Genomic DNA, 19,477 nt, shown 5'->3' with positions numbered 1-19,477 from the left:
CGGGTCCAGGAGACTGCACCGAAGTGCTGGGACCCTGACGCGTCGGTACCTCCACTACCGAAGGGGACCTCTCCTCTCGACGCTGACGCTTTGGCGTCGACTCCTCGCCGGCACCGAGAGCCGGATGTATCGAAGGCGACCGATGACGGTGCTTCTTTGATTTTTTGCGGTGCCCGTCATCGGCGCCAGGTGGAATGGAGGAGGAGGAGGTCGATCCCCCTCGGTCTCGAGGGACCGGGTCAGAGAGGGTTCGGTCCCGAGGGCCATGGGCAGAGGGAGTGACCGGGGCCGATTGCCCACGCGGCCTCTCACCCCTACCCTCACCGGAGGACTGGCGGGCCGATGGGACCTGTGCTCCTGGGGTCGATGCCATCGGTGCCGATTTCGCGGACATCGATACCGGTACCGAAGAACCGGCCGTCGATACCGATGCCAACGAGGTTGAGGGGCCGGCGCAAGTTCCAAAAAGACGGTCCCGAAGAACTTGCCTCGCAACCTGAGTCCGTTTCCGGAGACCAAGACACAAAGAACACGACTTGATATCATGCTCCGGCCCGAGGCACTGGAGGCACCAAGCGTGGGTGTCGGTCTGCGAGATAGGCCGGCCGCACCGACCACACTTCTTAAATCCACTCGGGACCTTCGAGGACATCGACGGAAAAATCGCGTCGGCGAAATTAAAGTCGTCGATGGTGGCGGTAAATCACACCTCGAAAAATAAATCGACCGCGCGGCCACAAGGCCGCAACGCGACGCCCCCGCTAGAAAACGAGGGAAAAACAAGCGCGTTCACTCTTTTTTTTTTTTTTTTTTTTTTAACAAGAAAAAGAAAAGGGTCCGGAACGCGCGGGAACCAGAAACAAAAAAATAAGAAATTCGCAAAAACGCGACGGTTTTCCGGGGCTGACAAGAGAGAGCGGCGACGCACGACTCTCTCCAGCGCGGAAAAAACAAGACTGGCGGGAACGGTCGCGCACGGGCGGGAAGACGGCCGCGCATGCGCGGTGGGCGTGCCCTGCGTGCGGACCGCCCGTGAAGCTTCTTCCGGTTGGTGGGGGCTGCTGCGGACGTCACCCAGTCGTGAGAACAAGCAGCCTGCTTGTCCTCGGAGAAAGGAAGTTACATCACAGGAGGGCGGGACACAGTGACGGAAAGCTGGGCCCGAGGCGATCTGCTTCTTTCACGCAGACGCGAGGTGCTGCACGCTGGCACTGCGCTGCCGATTGAGAGATTTTTTTTTTTTAATGCAGGGGCGCATCGTCCCCACCGCGCTGTTGCTCTGAGCAGAAGAGGGAGAGAGGCCCGGGGAATTTTGCACCCCCCCTCGGCGGCCCTGTACTGGGTTATGCTAGTATTCTATAATGGAAAATGGGTGCTCAGATGCAGTTGTAGAATAGATTCTCAGTATGTGTCATTGGGAGGTACCAACTTATAGAATTGCTCCCAATGACAGCATTTGACTAACTTATATTAGATGAAAACAGGCCGTTTTTTGGAAAAAAGCACAAAACTCAGAAACTCTCCTATGGTTCAATTTATGTGCAGGACAACAGCTATTTTGCTTTTCTAGTCATTTTATAAAAATGACTCAGGCAAGCAAGACGACCCATTTTACAGGTCATTTTTACATTAACATGCTTTATAAATAAGAAAGGGCAGCAGCTAGCAAGAAAATTAGCTCATTATAAAGCATGGTGTTTTCCAAATGCTAATCAGATACACAGCTGCTTTCTTTTATCTTCACAGAAGTCAAGAATTATTATTATTTTTTTTACACACATCCTTCCCATTCTTCAAACTTGAGTCTCAACTCAGAATGAATCTATTTGTCTTTTTTCTTTTGAGATACATTGCTCTATACATAGAGATTCAATTCTAACAGTTGATTTTAGAATTTAAGAAAAATATACAGAATACACTGGAAAGCTGAAAGTACATAAGCAGCTGGAAATTTAACTACCTTTTCCAACAATCACTACAGATTCATCGTATAGGGTACATGCTGAAATGGAGTCCAGGTTGTTAACTTGCTGTAAATTTGATGTGGATCCTGTAAAACCTAAAAACAATAAGAGAAAATGCATTATTCCTTAATTACTAGGCAAGCGCTACACAAAGATTAGAAGAATATGGAGAAACCTAGGTTGTAGAACTACTAATCTGAGAATACTTGAAAATGTAAAATATTTTTAGTAACATAATAAATGGCTGCAGATAAAGGCCATATTAGCCCATCCAATCTCTGAAAGATGGTCAGGTTTTTAACTGCTGTATCATGAAGGTTATCCGCCATGTCTTCTGTCTAAGATTGTGTCTGTGCACTTTAAGCCGATGCTGAAAATTTTACAATTAGCGTCACTTATTAGCAGAAAATACCTGTGATTACCTTTATAGTTGAAACAAAATGTGCTGTGCAATTCTTGCAAGATCTTAATATTGCAGGCACACTTCAGCGGGAGTTTCACCATTTTTAAAAGCTTCTTGTAACAATATTATTGAATACACACTAAGTTTCACAATATGTTTGAATTTTACACTACAAAATGTGTGCAAAAATCAAAATATACAGTTAGCACATATACAAGTCTAAGGAGAGTGGACATAGGGTAGGAGGAAGGAATAAATATAAATTGAAAAATGAAGTAAAGATGTGGAGAAAGACTTATTAATACTTTAGGGACATTAGAGGAGCCTAAAGTCATAAACCTGTATCATTGTTTTTACTCAAAGTCTTACTTGTTTTTTGTCTGTGTGTTTTGTATGTTTGTCATGACCAGATTGTAAACTCCACAGAGAAGAGATTGCCTTTTGTGTGTCTCTGTACAACAGGAGTTTCCAAACCAGTCCTGGGCAAACCCCAACCAGTCAGGTTTTCAGGATATCCACAACTGAATATGCATGAGATAGATTTGCATGCCAAGGAGGAGATGTATGTAAATAAATTTCACGAATATTCATTTTGGATATCCTGAAAACCTGACTGGCTGGGGTTCCCTCAGGACAGGTTTGGGAATCACTGATGTACAACATTATCTACATCTAGTACAGTGCTATACAAATGACAAATAATAATTATTAAACCAACCTTTTGTATGCTTAGGGTATTTTTGATGCTCCTTGACCTGACATTTGACAACACTTGATACAACTTCTTCTTCAAAATCAGCTGTTCCATTACCATAGGCCATGCGTTGACCGATTATGCTTACATCTGATGTTACTTTATCCTGAAAAGTTGCTCCTGCTGGACAGTATCAATAAAACAAGATCTTAACAGGTAACATCAAATGCTGTAAAATCTGAGTATAGAATGAATCTGGCAGTATCAATTTCTGCTTAGAACTTGCAGCAATGAGTTCTGGAGGTTTTTGCTTCAATCTGGCCTCTGCACCTTTTATTGTGCAACTGTATTGTGCAAATTCTGAACAGGAAAGAAGGTCATTTTTGAAAAAAATAGACGTCTATCTTTTGTTTTCGAAAATACGTCCAGTGCAAAACATCCAATATCAAGCCATTGGGACATTGGAGGAGCCAGCATTTTTAGTAGACTTGTCCCTCTGACATCCCAGGACAGCAATAGGGCACCCTAGGTGGCATTGCAGCGGACGTCATAAACTGCTCCCAGGTATGCTCCCAGGTACACATCCAACCATTGCTCCCTTACCTAGTGTGCTGAGTCCCCCAAAACCCACCCCAAACCCATTACTCCCAACTGTACACCACTATCATAGACCTTACAGGTGAAGGGGGCACCTATATGTGGGTACAGTGGGTTTCTGGTGAGTTTTGGAGGGCTTGGAGTTTCCTCCACAAATAACAGGTAGGGGGAGGTAGGAGCCTGAGTCCAACTGTCTGAAGTGCACTGCACCCGCTACTCGACTACTCCAGGAACCTGCATACTGCTGTAACGGACCTGTGTATGACATTTGACGCTGGCATCACAATTTTGGGGGGTGGGAGGGGGTTAGTGACCACTGGGGGAATAAGGGAAGGTCATCCCTGATTCTCTCCAGTGGTCATCTGGGGCATCTTTTTGTGCCTTATTCGTAATAAAAACAGGTCTAGCTCAAAACGTCTAAGTGTTAGTCTTGGACGTTTTTGTTTTGTTCCATTATGGCTGAAAGACGTGTTAAGTCTTAGGAACACCCAAGTCCCACCTTGAACATGCCCCTGGCATGCCCCCTTGAGATTTAGACGTCCTTCTGATGGACTTCAAAGAAAAATGTCTAAAAAGAGGTTTCGAAAATACTGATTTGGACGTTTTTGTGAGATAAACGTCCAAATGCAGACTTATGTCAGTTTTTGGACGTTTTTCTCTTTTGAAAATGAGCCCCATGGTCAGGTAAAAGATCAAATAAAATTTGATAAACAAGTACACATAGTTTAAAAGGTAACTCTTGCATTTATTGGAAGACAATGCACTTTGATTAAAAGAGGAGCTGACTTGATGAATTGAGGGGCTTTACATATGAGACGAGCTGCAGTATTCTGAGTTGTCTGAAGTTTTTTGATAAGAGAGACTTTTAGGCCTGAGTAAACATCTTTACAGTAATCAAATTTGGATAACACTAAAGATTGAACTAGTTCATTGCGGTTTACAGTAAAGCTTACCTGCACTGGGGCTCTGCTCCCTTATATGACTTCCTTTAATCCGACCAGATGGTGCTCTTGCTGGACGCAATTTAGATTCAGATAGAGGAATGACATCTGGCCTGTCACAGTACAAACAATTGCTAGAAAAAGGATTATTAATAAAACCCACCAATGCATTTTCATTGTCTCTGCTTAGGGCAGTAAAGAATTTTTTAAAAAAAGCTGGAGATGAAAGAAAAAGTCATTTACTGGTTTGCAAGTAGAGTACCTCCAATAGTTGAGACATAAGCTATCACAATAGAAGTCCAAAAATCTGGATGCCAGAAATCCAGACCATCCGAGCCTGCACCTCAAAACTTTGCAGTTTCTGGACCACCTGAGAATCCAGACTGTACATTCTCCCCCCCCCACACACACACGCCAGTGTCTCTCTCTCCATTCCCAGCTCTGCTGCTTGCTCTCTCTCACCTGTTCTGAAGTCTTCGGTGCTGCAGCACCAGTGGCAGCCTTACTCGCAGGCTGCCTCCAGCATGCATCATGCCTTTCTGACACGTCCCACCCTTCTGACAACAGGAAGTTGAAACAGAAGAGGTGGGATGGGTCAGAGGGGAAAGGCTGGTGTATGCCGGTGGCAGCCTGTGAGTAAAGCTGTTGCTGGTGCTGCAGCACCGAAGACTTCAGAAGAGGTAAGAGTGAGATGCCGCAGGCAGTGCTGGGTGTAGGGAGGAAGATGGGGTTGAGGGAGGGAAGGAAGAGAGAAGGCATAGCCAAGGTGGGGGGGGGGGGGGGGGGGCTTGAAGTCTTGGGCCCCTCCTTTGGAAACTGGAGATGCTGCATGGGGAGGGAAGACACAGACACTGGAAGGAGAAGAGGGACGCTGCTTGGGAGAAGAGACACAGAAAGACGCTGGAAGGGGAAGAGAGACACTGGCATGGGGAAGAGAAATGCTGGCATGAGGAAGAGAGATGCTGCATGAATAAATCAACAAAAGTTGCCTGCTCAGCTCTTTATTCTTCCTTAAATTTAGTGTGAAAAGTACTGCCTGAGAATCCAGAAAAATCCAAAAATCTGGACTGACCCGATCCCCAAGCAGTCCAGGTTTTTTAACTTGTACTGAAACAAAGCCCTGCAATCATATAGCTACTGGAAAGTTAAATAGCATTTCTGTAGTTAAATATTTTTTGAGAGTTTATTTAGGCCCTAATTCACTCATGCTACGAAAAGTTTACCTTCATTCTTACAAAATATTTATTTAAAAAGTCTAGCGCAGGAATATGGAATTACTATATCCTATATTTGAACTGGTGACCAAAGAGACTTTTAATAGCCATTAATGGTTGAACACAATTAGAATATTAAAACTAATGAAAAAGGTGCGAGCAAAATGTAAATAAATAAAATAAATAAATAATGGCAGAATACTAGCACTGGTGCTACACTAACTTCTCCTGGCATCCACCTTCTTCTGAAATAAATCGCCAAGCTAACAAGTAAAATGAAAGGAAGCTTTGTCTAATGTATCTTCAGCCAGTTCTTAAAGCTGTGTGCCACTGCTAGCCTTGGCCTCTTATAATCTCCAGTACACCCCCAAACTATCACACAATTTTTCTTTTAATTTAAAGCCAGAACTTCCCTAAAAACATCTAAAATGCTCAGCTAAAATTAGACTAAAAGAATGACAGACTGGGACAGAACTTTACACTCACGTAATCCTCTTTCCCTGAGGAGGAGGAGGAGACATTGGTGAAGTTAGGGATTCTTGGCTGTAAACTCCACTCTCACTGTAAGAGCAAGTGTTTGGAGAGGAGGCCCGGGAAGAAGAATCGGGTGTCAGATCCAGTTTAAGTCCAGAGTCTGGGCTCTTAAGGTCAGAGGCACTACCACTCAGCCTTGCTCGCCTCTTAGCTGCACTATTATGTAGAGACCTAAGAGAGCTCATCATCTAAAAAAAAAAACAAAACATGTAAGCAAAACTGCTTTTACTATTTAATAAGGTAAACTGATAATGGTTTTGACAAAGCTAATACAAGCAAACTTCTTTCAAAATCATTACTTTAATCCACACATATATATAACTTAGCATTATTTGTTGTTTCAAGGTATGTTATGATAAATGCAGAAATGGTCAACTTTATTACTTAAAGTTGATAAATACGTCTAGCCTTCCTTTTTCCCATCTATTCTCTAAATTTCTACTTTTCTTCCCCTTGACCCTTTCCTTTGATTTTAAATATAATTATTCACTTTCTCCAAATCTATCAAGGCACGTTGCAGTTCAGGTACTATAGTTATTTTCCTACCCAGGTGGGCTTACAATCTAAGTTGTACCTGAAGCAACAAAGGATGAAGTGATTAGAACACAGTGACAAGAAGCATCAGTGGGAGAAAAAGGATTCAAATACTAGCATCCCAGGTTCTCAGCCTACTACTTTAACCACTAGGATACTTCTCCACTCCCAGAAACCTCTCAAGTCTCTGTAGATCAGAAGTGCCAGAAGGGGAAATTTGGACTTACCTGTTAATTATTTTCCCTTGAGTCCTGCCAGACCAATGCAGACAAGTGGGTTATGTCCTTCCAACATATAGAGTCAGAGAAAACAGCTCAGAGCTGACTTTACTTCTATTATATGGGGCTGGTACTGCCTTCAGCTCCTCAATATCCTATATCAAAGCTAAAACTACTGAAGGCAATTCTTATATTTTGGATTTCCAGTTCACCCTAAAGCTAAATGTAGTGGTCAAAATCATCAGTTTATAGTCACTATCCCTGGAATAAGAATACCATATACCAAAGAAGCAACTATGTTCACAGTGGGCTACAACATATTCTTTGTTAACTTGCTGAATTTGTCAAACTGACAACCCTTGACTACTATGGCTTGTATGGGTGGGTTGTGTACTCGTCTGGCAGGATTCAAGGAAAGAAAATTAACACGTAAGTCCAAATTTCCCCTTCTTTATCAGTCCAGACCAGTCCAATCGAATGGGATGTATCCAAGCTCTAGGTAGACTGGACAGGATGAAGCTACTATAGCTCTCAGGACTTCTACACCTAAGGCGTTGAACCTCTTGACCTGTAAACCAAGGCTGAGGTACTTAAGAGATGGGGTGCAACAGAGGCAAGGGCACTGTCCTACCAGTATCCTTTGGAAGACAGAACCTAACTCTGCTTATGAGGACTCTTGTGCTCTGATTAAGTGGGCTAGCTGGCTCTCTGGGACTTGCCAACTCTTGCTGGTGTGGACCAAGGTGATCACCATCTTTACTTCTCCTGGAATTGATACCTTAAAGACCACTGCACCTTATTAGGACACGTTAATAATAAAAAGAGACCTCTTCCAAAATTTAGAAGAACCTATTAATTCAGTAGAGAACTGGAGCTGTGCAGGCTCTGCCCTGCCTAAGGGTGGATATGTAGCTTTCCTGAACTTTCCCATTTCTCTTTTAGGGAGATAAAGGGCCCACCATGCTTTACTTCTGTATTTTTAACACTAAGCAACAATAAAAACGCTGGTGATCCTATCAAAATAGGAGCCTTGACCAGGTCTTACTCCATGCACATCACACAAGCCTCAGCTCAATCTGGAGAACTTCTCCAGTTTCACTTTTGGCTGGGTGCTAAACCTCCATAGAATGCACCCGACTACATGCTGCCTGCCTGCCTACTCCCCAGTCTAGATGAAATGCACCAAACATGCTGAACTGCCATGACTTACTTGCAGCGTGTCAACCTCTTTAATTCCAGACATACTGGAAAAAAGTGGAGGGAAAGAGAGGGGCAATTTGATCACTTCAGACTCTCTGACAATCTCAATCTGATACAGCACCACAGTAGACAAGGAGGTAGGTCGGGAAGAAGCTGCACCAAAGGCTTGTCTTATTTTTTCTCTCTCTTCCAAAATCTGCAGTCACAACCTCCACAAGAATCAGGAGAGACCCAGCACTGCCGGGTTTAGCAATCCTAGGTTCTGTGGGCCAAACTCTGCCAACACATTCTGTAGTCTGTTGCCAAGGGGGTTGGGGGGGAAGGAAATCACCTCCAAAAGATTGCTGCCTGCATCATTCCCCAGAGTCTCTCTGTGCTCCACCAGGAATCTGGGCCTACAGTCTTCCCATGAGCGGCCTAATCATAGTTGCTGCACCAAGCCACATGTCTGTACCATCTGCTGGAGCCAGAGAAATACTGAGGAGCTAAAAACAGCACCAGTCCCCTGTGAGGGAGTAAGTGGCACAGCTGCAGGTGTCCTTAGGAAGACTCTCTCACTGAAGTTGCAGGTTAGCCACTTTACGGCAGGTGGCACTAAACCGGCCATATCCGAAGCTGAGTCAGAAGGGCAGGGCTCAGGCTAGGAGATAGTTACATGCCCTGGAGCAGCGTGAATCAGAGAAGCACCGAGGCAAGAGGTCTCTGGGAACAAAGCCTGATACAGAGGTCTTCAGGAGAAAGAGAGATACTGAGGGCAGAGATCTCCTGGAGGGACCCTCCCTAAAGAGTTTGCTGGCTGCAGTAGCTTTTGGGGAGTCCCAAGGAAGTAAGGAGTGGCCCTAGCTCAAAGGCTTGCATCCTGTAGATGCCCAGGGATTGCATAAGAAGGAACAGGAGACTGCAAAGTTAAGAGAGTGCCTTTATTTATCTATGAAGACCCAGGTCCTGAGCGTCCTAGCTGGAGCCAGGCCTGGATTTATGAGTAACTGGAACTGTACTGAAGAAGCTAGAAGTGTTAAGAGAGAAGTAAGTAATGGCGATTGTTGCCAAGGAGAAAGTGAACCCATGAGAAGAACAGACTGTCTTGCTTTAATTATTTTCCACTGATAAAGTTTTCTTTTGACTTTATACTGAACTCTGCCTGTCGATCATGTTATCATATCCCCTATAACAGGAGCGAAGTCAGCTCTGACCTGTTTTTCTCTGGCTCAAACTGCTGGTAGGGGGACAAAACCCCCTTGTCTGAACTGGACTGGGCTGACATGGCTGATAAGAAATGAATTTAAGAGATGGACAAAGAACATACTGCACTTCCCGTGTTAATTCTGCAGACTGTATTACAGGATTAGGCTTTCTAGTAAAGCTGGTTGAAATTTAAAAAAAAATGAAAGACTGAGAAAATGGTGATGTGACATTGGAGACACCAGTAAGTTTCTGTATTCAGTTCTGGAAAATATGGACTACTAAATATTAATTGCTTGGACTAATAAGACTGAATTGAACTTGCAAATCAATTGGTCGAGAATGTCATATGACTTTTATAGATTTCTGCCTTTACCCTTACACAAATTTATACTACATACAGATACAAATATGTATGGGCCATTATTATATAAATATACAGATGCAAGAAAAAGCACAGCTGAGTCTTCAGGATTGAGATAAGTAAGAGTCCTTGAAGTTTGAGAAAAGACCCGACAAGGGCCGTGTTTCAGCATACAAATGCCTGTCTCAGGGGTCCAGACTGTTCTTATAGATAAAATTATACAAGATTGGAAAACCCAACCAGTCAGGGTATATCACCCAAGGCGAAATGAATATTCACGCTATCATGGGTTTTTCAATCTTGTGTAATTTTATCTATAAGAACAATCTGGACCCTTGAGACAGGCTTTTGTACGCTGGAACACGGCCCGTGTCGGGTCTTTTCTCAGAATTAAAGGACTCTACTTATCTAAATCCTGAAGGCCCAGCTGTGCTTTTTCTATCGTTTGTATGCTGTTTTATCCTCTCTTTTGTTATCTCATAAAATTACAGAAAGCATGACAAGAGAGGATATAGTGAAATGTCCTTTGTAGCTGTTACCTCTTCATGGTCTGCCTCCTCATCTCTGGTGCTTAATTCTGAAAGATCAATTGCAAGCTTCTTGTTTCTTTCATACTCCAAAGTACCATCAACTTCTTCCTTCTTCTGCCTGATTATATCAATATCAACTTTATCTGGCAATGGACTTGTTCCCCTTGGGATTGGAGGCACAGGCTTCTTCCCATTCAGGCCTCTTCGAGTTGATGGAGATTTTACCAAAGCAGGTTTCAGAGGTACTGGAGAATGTTTCTCCTGTGAATGGTCACCTGTGCCAAAATAAAAATGTCAGTGAGAGAGGACTCCCCTGAATATGACTTTGGGATTCTACTCTTACTCAATCATGGATGCTACATTAGTGGATGACAATTTTGTATTTCTTTAAAGAATTAGATTATTCTGGTGGTAGTTATCAATCTGAAATTAGGACACTAACCTGTTTATTTGTTCGTTAATACGTGTTAAAGGACTCTAAAGCACCGTTAGGTCACCCCATGTTACATACTAATGAGATTTAAAGGTACATAAAGCAGCTCATTACTACATAAATATTATAACATCGCTTACGGTGAGCATCGGATGCACACTTCAAGGTGTAGGAGCTGCAGCAAGAGTACTTCTTCAGGGCAGGAAAGGACCCCACTCTTTCCTGCCCCCTTGCTGGTGCCATGCTTTTTCAAAATGGCCACCGAAACTTCAAGCAATAGTCTCACGAGATTACCGCTTGAAGTCTTGGTGGCCATTTTGAAAAAAATACGTCACCTGCAAGAGAATGGTGACAGCGGAGGCAGAAAAGAGTGGGGTTCTTTCCTTTCCCCGAAGAGGCAACTAGACTACCAGGACGTGTTCAGGTAGGCTGGGCGGAGAGTTGGGCAAGGGGGTCAGCTGAGCGGGTGGAGAGTCAGATGAGCAGGCAGGGGGGTCCTTCCATTAACGTAGGCCCGCATATTCTATGCTTACACTATTACAATACTCTGCATATGAGATTGGCTAAATCAAGGTTTCTCAACCCAGTCCCAGGGACAGTGGTGTATAGAGGGCGGCTGCCCCCCCCCCCCCCCCCCCGTGTGCACGCCGCTGGGGGGGTGTCGGTTCCGCTGGTTCCCTGCTCCCTCTGCCCCGGAACAGAAAGTAACCTGTTCCGGGGCAGAGGGAGCAGGGAACCAGCGGAGCCGACATCCCCCAGCAGTGTGCACCCAGGGCGGACCGCTCCCACCGCCCCGCCCTTGCTACGCCACTGCCCAGGGGAACCCCCAAAGTCAGTCAGGTGATACATTTTCATACAATGCATGCAAATGTATCTCATGCATATTCACTGCGGATATCTTGAAAACCAGACTGGCTTGGGGTTCCCCGAGGACTGGGTTGAGAAAACCTGGTCCTAAACATGACAAAGAACTTCACATTGTTAAAAATGCTGCAACTTGGCTGCTACTGGGGGTAGTAGATGGGACAGTATTCACATTCTACTGCATTGCCTGCATTGGCTCCCAGTTTGAGAAAGGTGTTTATTTAAGACTAATTCTGATCTTTAAAGTGTGTCATACTCAAACTGGTGTATGAGAGGAAAATATTCCTCTCTTATACCCCAGTTGACCATTCTGATCACTACAAGGAAACTTGCTTGCAGTCTTGGGATATGGTAAGCTTAGGAAAGTATCTTGAAAATCAAAGGCTATTAAGTGCTGTAGAACCAGCAAAATGAATGAGCTACCACTGAGACTGAAAAATGAAGATAATAGTGTCCTTTCATAGAAATCTTAAAATACTTCTCTTTCCAGCTGCTAGTTGATGTCTGGAGGGAGAAGGCTTGGTTTATATATGTGTCAGGTCCCCTACCTCAACGCAAGTGGCGTCCTCGGGCTGTGCGGGGTCCCGTCGACACGCACACTTGACTGGCACAGCCCTGAGCCATGTATGTGTAAGTTCTTCTCTGGCTGCAGGCTCCTTCATTGCTTTGTTTCCATGCACCTAGGTCTGCTCTCTCTCTGCCTGGCTTCCCTTGCTTCTCTCCTATTGGTCTTCTGGTTCCTTCTTACCCTGCTCTTGTCCTATGGCTGTGGTCCTTCTCCCTGCTGGCCCCTGCTGATGTCAGACGCCAGCACTATTAGCTGAGCTCTTCCTGGACTCCATGCTTCGGCTTCTACTTTGGTAGGTGTTACTTGCTCAGTAGTTTGCTTCTTCTCTACTTTGTCCCTAGTTGCTGAATTTGCCTGTACCTGGATTACTCTCTTGCCTGCTGCCTACCTACTGACTTTGCCTGTACCTGGATTACTCTCTTGACCTGCTGCCTGCCTATTGACTTTACCTGTGCCGGATTACTCTCTTGCCTGCTGCCTGCCTACTGACTTTGCCTGTACCTGGATTACTCTCTTGATCTGCTGCCTGCCTATTGACTTTACCTGTGCCTGGATTACTCTTTTGCCTGCTGCCTGCCTACTGACTTTGCCTGTACCTGGATTACTCTCTTGACCTGTTGCCTGCCTGCCTATTGACTTTGCCTGTACCTGGATTACTCTCTTGACCTGCTGCCTGCCTGGCCACCCCGCTTCTAGCTCCGTCTCGTAAGTCCTGCAGGCCGCCCGCACCTAGGGGCTCAACCTCTGGGAAACGGCGGTCAGCGCAGGTGAAACCCGGGATTGTCCGGCTGCCAAGCAGAACCTGGTCTGAGTACCGGGCTCAGCAGCACTCTACTAGGTACAAGAACTCACAAGTCCGACAATATGCTGAGTTTTGGGAGAACTGAGCTATGGATTTTTAATATATGATTTCATGCTGATGATGTTTATTATGGTTTTGTAAACCACTTTGAATGAATGTTATTCAGTAAGATGGTATATAAAACTTACTAAATAAATAAATAACTGAATGTTAAGATGAATGACACAGTGGTGTTTAGGATTCCCTAGCCTTGATCCCAATTAATAGGGAAGCCCAAAGGAGCATAAAGAAATTGCTGAGTGAAGATTTCACATTAGTGTTTTAAAGATTTTGAATAAACATAATTAGCTGCTACCACTATTTAAAAATTAAATGAGTCTTCTACTGGACTAATCTTCAATCGAACCCATACAAAATTAACACTATGCATGAAGAATTAACATTATGTATGAACAATTTGAGTGAACTCATGAAAGATTTCAAATACAGAGGTGCAGCCATTATAAAAGGTAAACATCTTGTACTACAAAAAATGCATGAAAGCATAAAAAATAAAATACACAACTAGAAAAAAAAGAAAGACACAAAGAGAAAGCAAGAGTGCCAAAAAAAAGAATGCTTCCATTCTGAGGAAGCCAGCTGTTACTGCCGTTTTATAGCGACATACGATGGAGAGGGTCACAGCACAAGCAATTCAGAAAAAATACAAAGGGCTCTCAAGAATGGAACAAGTGTGCTTTATTGATCATCCAACACGGGCCGTGTTTCAGCGTCACTGACATCTGCTTCAGGGGTCTATTCAAGCAATAGGTGCGCATGAGGTTGCTAAAAAAAACAACAACAAAAAAACGGACATTGTAGCTCAATGTAAAAGTCCGCTCTGGGGAAAAAAAAACAAAAAACAAGTGAAATTCCTTCACTGTGTAACAATCCCTCTTAGCGTTTTGATATGCTCCAGTCACTCACTTGGTTTTTTTTTTTCCTCCACAGTGGACAACTTTTCTATTGAACTACAACATACGTTTTTTGAGCAACCTCTCAATTACCTAGTGTTGCTTAAATAGACCCCTGAAACAGGTGTGTCTGATGCTGAAACATGGCTCGTGCCAGGTGATCAATAAAGCACACTTGTTCCGTTCTTGAGAGCCCTTTGTGCTTTTTTTCTGCACTGCTGTTTTATACAAATTTTACATAATGCAATGATCCAAGCATACAGAATTGTACTACCCTGACCATTTCTGAAAAGCATTTTCCTAGTTTTGAAAAATATTTCACCCATTTTGGCTTTTGAGTAATTCTTCAAAACACCATTCAGTGACTCTACTTTTCTTCACTACCTGTAGCATCCACTGACTTTTGACTGGAAAGTCTCTTCTGTGTACTTGACTTTGATTGTCCTTCAGCGTTAAGGGGCCATGAATGTGAGAAGTGAAGAGACTGCTCCTGACTCTTCTTGGGTGAGCCAGCAGAAAGGGAGCTGTGCTTTGGGCTGCTGCTTGCTGATGACAGTGGGTATGATGGAAGAATGAAGGCACCCTGATTGGTGTTTGAACCCGAAAAGGAAATGGTGCGTTCTGCCGAGCTACAATCTACTCGATGGGTCTTGCTAGAAGGATTCAAACTAGTAAAAACTGAAGCTAGAAGAAAAGAGAAAGGAAAATGATAATATAAGTTTACTGCAGCAAACCAGTTCTATCATGTAAGTTGTTCAATTTGTACCAAATGCATACAATTTTATTATTTTAATAAAAAGGAACAACTTGCAACTTGTTTCCTGACTTTCATTTTATAAAAATCATCAGAAACAAGTTTAAAGTTACTGTATTAAGCTTCCAATCGCACTTAGGCAGTTTCACATATTTATAATTCAGCATAAGGAGTAATGGTATGTTTACTAAGGCGCGTTAGCATTTTTAATGCGCCAATACATTCCTATGTTACTACCAAAACAAGGGTTAAATCGATCTTTCAATCAGTCATTTACTAATACACATCCAAAATATATATGACCTATTCAAACAAGCAATATCTCTTATACATAAAATATATATCACACTTCATGAGCTAAATATATTTCTCTTCATTTATTACTGCTTCAATAACATGAACAGATTAGATCTTACATACAAATCAAACCGTCTTAATCAGATCAGATCATGCCACCAATATATCTTCTCAACAAAAAAAGTTAAACAAGTGTACTCGGTGCTAGACCATGGCTGGTAGGTGGTTTCACAACTTATTCGTATTCAAGAATTGTTGTATGTATATTATGTTGATTTGTTGATGCATATATACAGTGGTGGAAATAAGTATTTGATCCCTTGCTGATTTTGTAAGTTTGCCCACTGACAAAGACATGAGCAGCCCATAATTGAAGGGTAGGTTATTGGTAACAGTGAGAGATAGCACATCACAAATTAAATCCGGAAAATCACATTGTGGAAAGTATATGAATTTATTTGCATTCTGCAGAGGGAAATAAGTATTTGATCCCCCACCAACCAGTAAGAGATCTGGCCCCTACAGACCAGGTAGATGCTCCAAATCAACTCGTTACCTGCATGACAGACAGCTGTCGGCAATGGTCACCTGTATGAAAGACACCTGTCCACAGACTCAGTGAATCAGTCAGACTCTAACCTCTACAAAATGGCCAAGAGCAAGGAGCTGTCTAAGGATGTCAGGGACAAGATCATACACCTGCACAAGGCTGGAATGGGCTACAAAACCATCAGTAAGACGCTGGGCGAGAAGGAGACAACTGTTGGTGCCATAGTAAGAAAATGGAAGAAGTACAAAATGACTGTCAATCGACAAAGATCTGGGGCTCCACGCAAAATCTCACCTCGTGGGGTATCCTTGATCATGAGGAAGGTTAGAAATCAGCCTACAACTACAAGGGGGGAACTTGTCAATGATCTCAAGGCAGCTGGGACCACTGTCACCACGAAAACCATTGGTAACACATTACGACATAACGGATTGCAATCCTGCAGTGCCCGCAAGGTCCCCCTGCTCCGGAAGGCACATGTGACGGCCCGTCTGAAGTTTGCCAGTGAACACCTGGATGATGCCGAGAGTGATTGGGAGAAGGTGCTGTGGTCAGATGAGACAAAAATTGAGCTCTTTGGCATGAACTCAACTCGCCGTGTTTGGAGGAAGAGAAATGCTGCCTATGACCCAAAGAACACCGTCCCCACTGTCAAGCATGGAGGTGGAAATGTTATGTTTTGGGGGTGTTTCTCTGCTAAGGGCACAGGACTACTTCACCGCATCAATGGGAGAATGGATGGGGCCATGTACCGTACAATTCTGAGTGACAACCTCCTTCCCTCCGCCAGGGCCTTAAAAATGGGTCGTGGCTGGGTCTTCCAGCACGACAATGACCCAAAACATACAGCCAAGGCAACAAAGGAGTGGCTCAGGAAGAAGCACATTAGGGTCATGGAGTGGCCTAGCCAGTCACCAGACCTTAATCCCATTGAAAACTTATGGAGGGAGCTGAAGCTGCGAGTTGCCAAGCGACAGCCCAGAACTCTTAATGATTTAGAGATGATCTGCAAAGAGGAGTGGACCAAAATTCCTCCTGACATGTGTGCAAACCTCATCATCAACTACAGAAGACGTCTGACCGCTGTGCTTGCCAACAAGGGTTTTGCCACCAAGTATTAGGTCTTGTTTGCCAGAGGGATTAAATACTTATTTCCCTCTGCAGAATGCAAATAAATTCATATACTTTCCACAATGTGATTTTCCGGATTTAATTTGTGATGTGCTATCTCTCACGGTTACCAATAACCTACCCTTCAATTATGGGCTGCTCATGTCTTTGTCAGTGGGCAAACTTACAAAATCAGCAAGGGATCAAATACTTATTTCCACCACTGTACTTTATTTTATAAAGGATCTCCTGAGGAAGTTACATAAGTACATAAGTAATGCCATACTGGGAAAAGACCAAGGGTCCATCGAGCCCAGCATCCTGTCCACGACAGCGGCCAATCCAGGCCAAGGGCACCTGGCAAGCTTCCCAAACGTACAAACATTCTATACATGTTATTCCTGGAATTTTGGAGTTTTCCAAGTCCATTTAGTAGCGGTTTATGGACTTGTCCTTTAGGAAACCGTCTAACCCCTTTTTAAACTCTGCCAAGCTAACCGCCTTCACCACTTTCTCCGGCAACAAATTCCAGAGTTTAATTATACGTTGGGTGAAGAAAAAATTTTCTCCGATTTGTTTTAAATTTACTACACTGTAGTTTCATCACATGCCCCCTAGTCCTAGTATTTTTGGAAAGCGTGAACAGACGCTTCACATCCACCTGTTCCACTCCACTCATTATTTTATATACCTCTATCATGTCTCCCCTCAGCCGTCTCTTCTCCAAGCTGTATAGCCCTAGCCTCCTTAGTCTTTCTTCATAGGGAAGTTGTCCCATCCCCGCTATCATTTTAGTCGCCCTTCGCTGCACCTTTTCCAATTCTACTATATCTTTCTTGAGATGCGGCGACCAGAATTGAACACAATACTCAAGGTGCGGTCGCACCATGGAGCGATACAACGGCATTATAACATCCTCACACCTGTTTTCCATACCTTTCCTGATAATACCCAACATTCTATTCGCTTTCTTAGCCGCAGCAGCACACTGAGCAGAAGGTTTCAGTGTGTTATCGACGACGACACCCAGATCCCTTTCTTGGTCCGTAACTCCTAACGTGGAACCTTGCATGATGTAGCTATAATTCGGGTTCTTTTTTCCCACATGCATCACCTTGCACTTGCTCACATTAAACATCATCTGCCATTTAGCCGCCCAGTCTCCCAGTCTCGTAAGGTCCTCTTGTAATTTTTCACAATCCTGTCGCGATTTAACGACTTTGAATAACTTTGTGTCATCAGCAAATTTAATTACCTCGCTAGTTACTCCCATCTCTAAATCATTTATAAATATATTAAAAAGCAGCGGTCCTAGCACGGACCCCTGAGGAACCCCACTAACTACCCTTCTCCATTGTGAATACTGCCCATTTAACCCCACTCTCTGTTTCCTATCCTTCAACCAGTTTTAATCCACAATAGGTCATTTCCTCCTATCCCATGACCCTCCAATTTCCTCTGTAGCCTTTCATGAGGTACCTTGTCAAACGCCTTTTGAAAATCCAGATACACAATATCAACCGACTCCCCTTTGTCCACATGTTTGTTCACTCCTTCAAAGAATTGAAGTAAATTGGTCAGGCAAGATTTCCCCACACAAAAGCCATGCTGACTTGGTCTCAGTAATCCATGTCCTCGGATGTGCTCTGTAATTTTGTTTTTGATAATAGCCTCTACCATTTTCCCCGGCACCGACGTCAGACTCACCGGTCTATAATTTCCCGGATCTCCCCTGGAGCCTTTTTTAAAAATGGGCGTTACATTGGCCACCCTCCAATCTTCTGGTACCACGCTCGATTTTAAGGATAAGTTGCATATCACTAGCAGTAGCTCCGCAAGCTCGTTTTTCAGTTCTATCAGTACTCTAGGATGAATACCATCCGGTCCAGGAGATTTGCTACTCTTCAGTTTGCCGAACTGCCCCATTACATCCTCCAGGTTTACCGTGAAGTCAGTAAGTTTCTCCGACTCGTCCGCTTGAAATACCATTTCCGACACCGGTATCCCACCCAAATCTTCCTCGGTGAAGACCGAAGCAAAGAATTCATTCAGTCTCTCCGCTACGTCTTTGTCTTCCTTGATTGCCCCTTTTACCCCTCGGTCATCCAGCGGCCCAACCGATTCTTTTGCCGGCTTCCTGCTTTTAATATACCGAAAAAATTTTTTACTATGTTTTTTTGCCTCTAATGCTATCTTTTTTTCATACTCCCTCTTGGCCTTCTTAATCTGCGCCTTGCATTTGCTTTGACACTCCTTATGCTGTTTCTTGTTATTTTCAGATGGTTCCTTCTTCCATTTTCTGAAGGCGTTTCTTTTAGCCCTAATAGCTTCCTTCACCTCACTTTTCAACCAGGCCAGGTGTCTTTTGGACTTCCGTCTTTCTTTTCTAATTCGCGGAATATGTATGGCCTGGGCCTCCAGGATGGTATTTTTGAACAGCGTCCACGCCTGTTGTACAGTTTTTACTCTCTCAGTTGCCCCCCTAAGTTTTTTTTTTACCGTTCTTCTCATTTTATCATAGTCTCCTTTTTTAAAGTTAAACGCTAACGTATTTGACTTTCTGTGTACAGTTACTTCAAGGTTGATGTCAAAACTGATCATATTATGGTCACTATTATCAAGCGGCCCCAGTACCATAACGTCCCTCACCGGATCATGCGCTCCACTAAGGACCAAGTCTAGAATTTTTCCTTCTCTCGTCGGCTCCTGCACCAGTTGCTCCATAAAGCTGTCCTTGATTTTCCTGGGTTTATATATGAAACACGGCCTGT

The 19,477-nt window shown here is 43.8% G+C and overlaps 1 protein-coding gene across 4 annotated transcripts in view; it reads right to left on the bottom strand.

Moving 5' to 3' along the window:
* TOGARAM1 (TOG array regulator of axonemal microtubules 1) overlaps positions 1 to 19,477 on the bottom strand; it is a 289,809-nt gene that overhangs the window by 190,578 nt on the left and 79,754 nt on the right. For 3 of the 4 annotated variants that reach the window (XM_030214411.1, XM_030214408.1, XM_030214407.1), the window contains exons 4-9: positions 14,380 to 14,679; positions 10,385 to 10,650; positions 6,300 to 6,535; positions 4,612 to 4,712; positions 3,086 to 3,244; positions 1,961 to 2,059 (exon numbers count right to left, since the gene is read on the bottom strand). In XM_030214411.1, the coding sequence (XP_030070271.1) occupies positions 1,961 to 2,059; positions 3,086 to 3,244; positions 4,612 to 4,712; positions 6,300 to 6,535; positions 10,385 to 10,650; positions 14,380 to 14,679 (1,161 nt within the window). The remainder of the gene's footprint in view (positions 1 to 1,960; positions 2,060 to 3,085; positions 3,245 to 4,611; positions 4,713 to 6,299; positions 6,536 to 10,384; positions 10,651 to 14,379; positions 14,680 to 19,477) is intronic. The other variant, XM_030214409.1, reaches the window with a different exon arrangement.

Source organism: Microcaecilia unicolor, chromosome 9 (genome assembly GCF_901765095.1).
Source record: "Microcaecilia unicolor chromosome 9, aMicUni1.1, whole genome shotgun sequence".
NCBI classification, from domain to species: domain Eukaryota; kingdom Metazoa; phylum Chordata; class Amphibia; order Gymnophiona; family Siphonopidae; genus Microcaecilia; species Microcaecilia unicolor.
The sequence above is the reverse complement of the archived record's forward strand: the minus strand, read 5'-3'. Positions and strand labels throughout refer to the sequence as shown.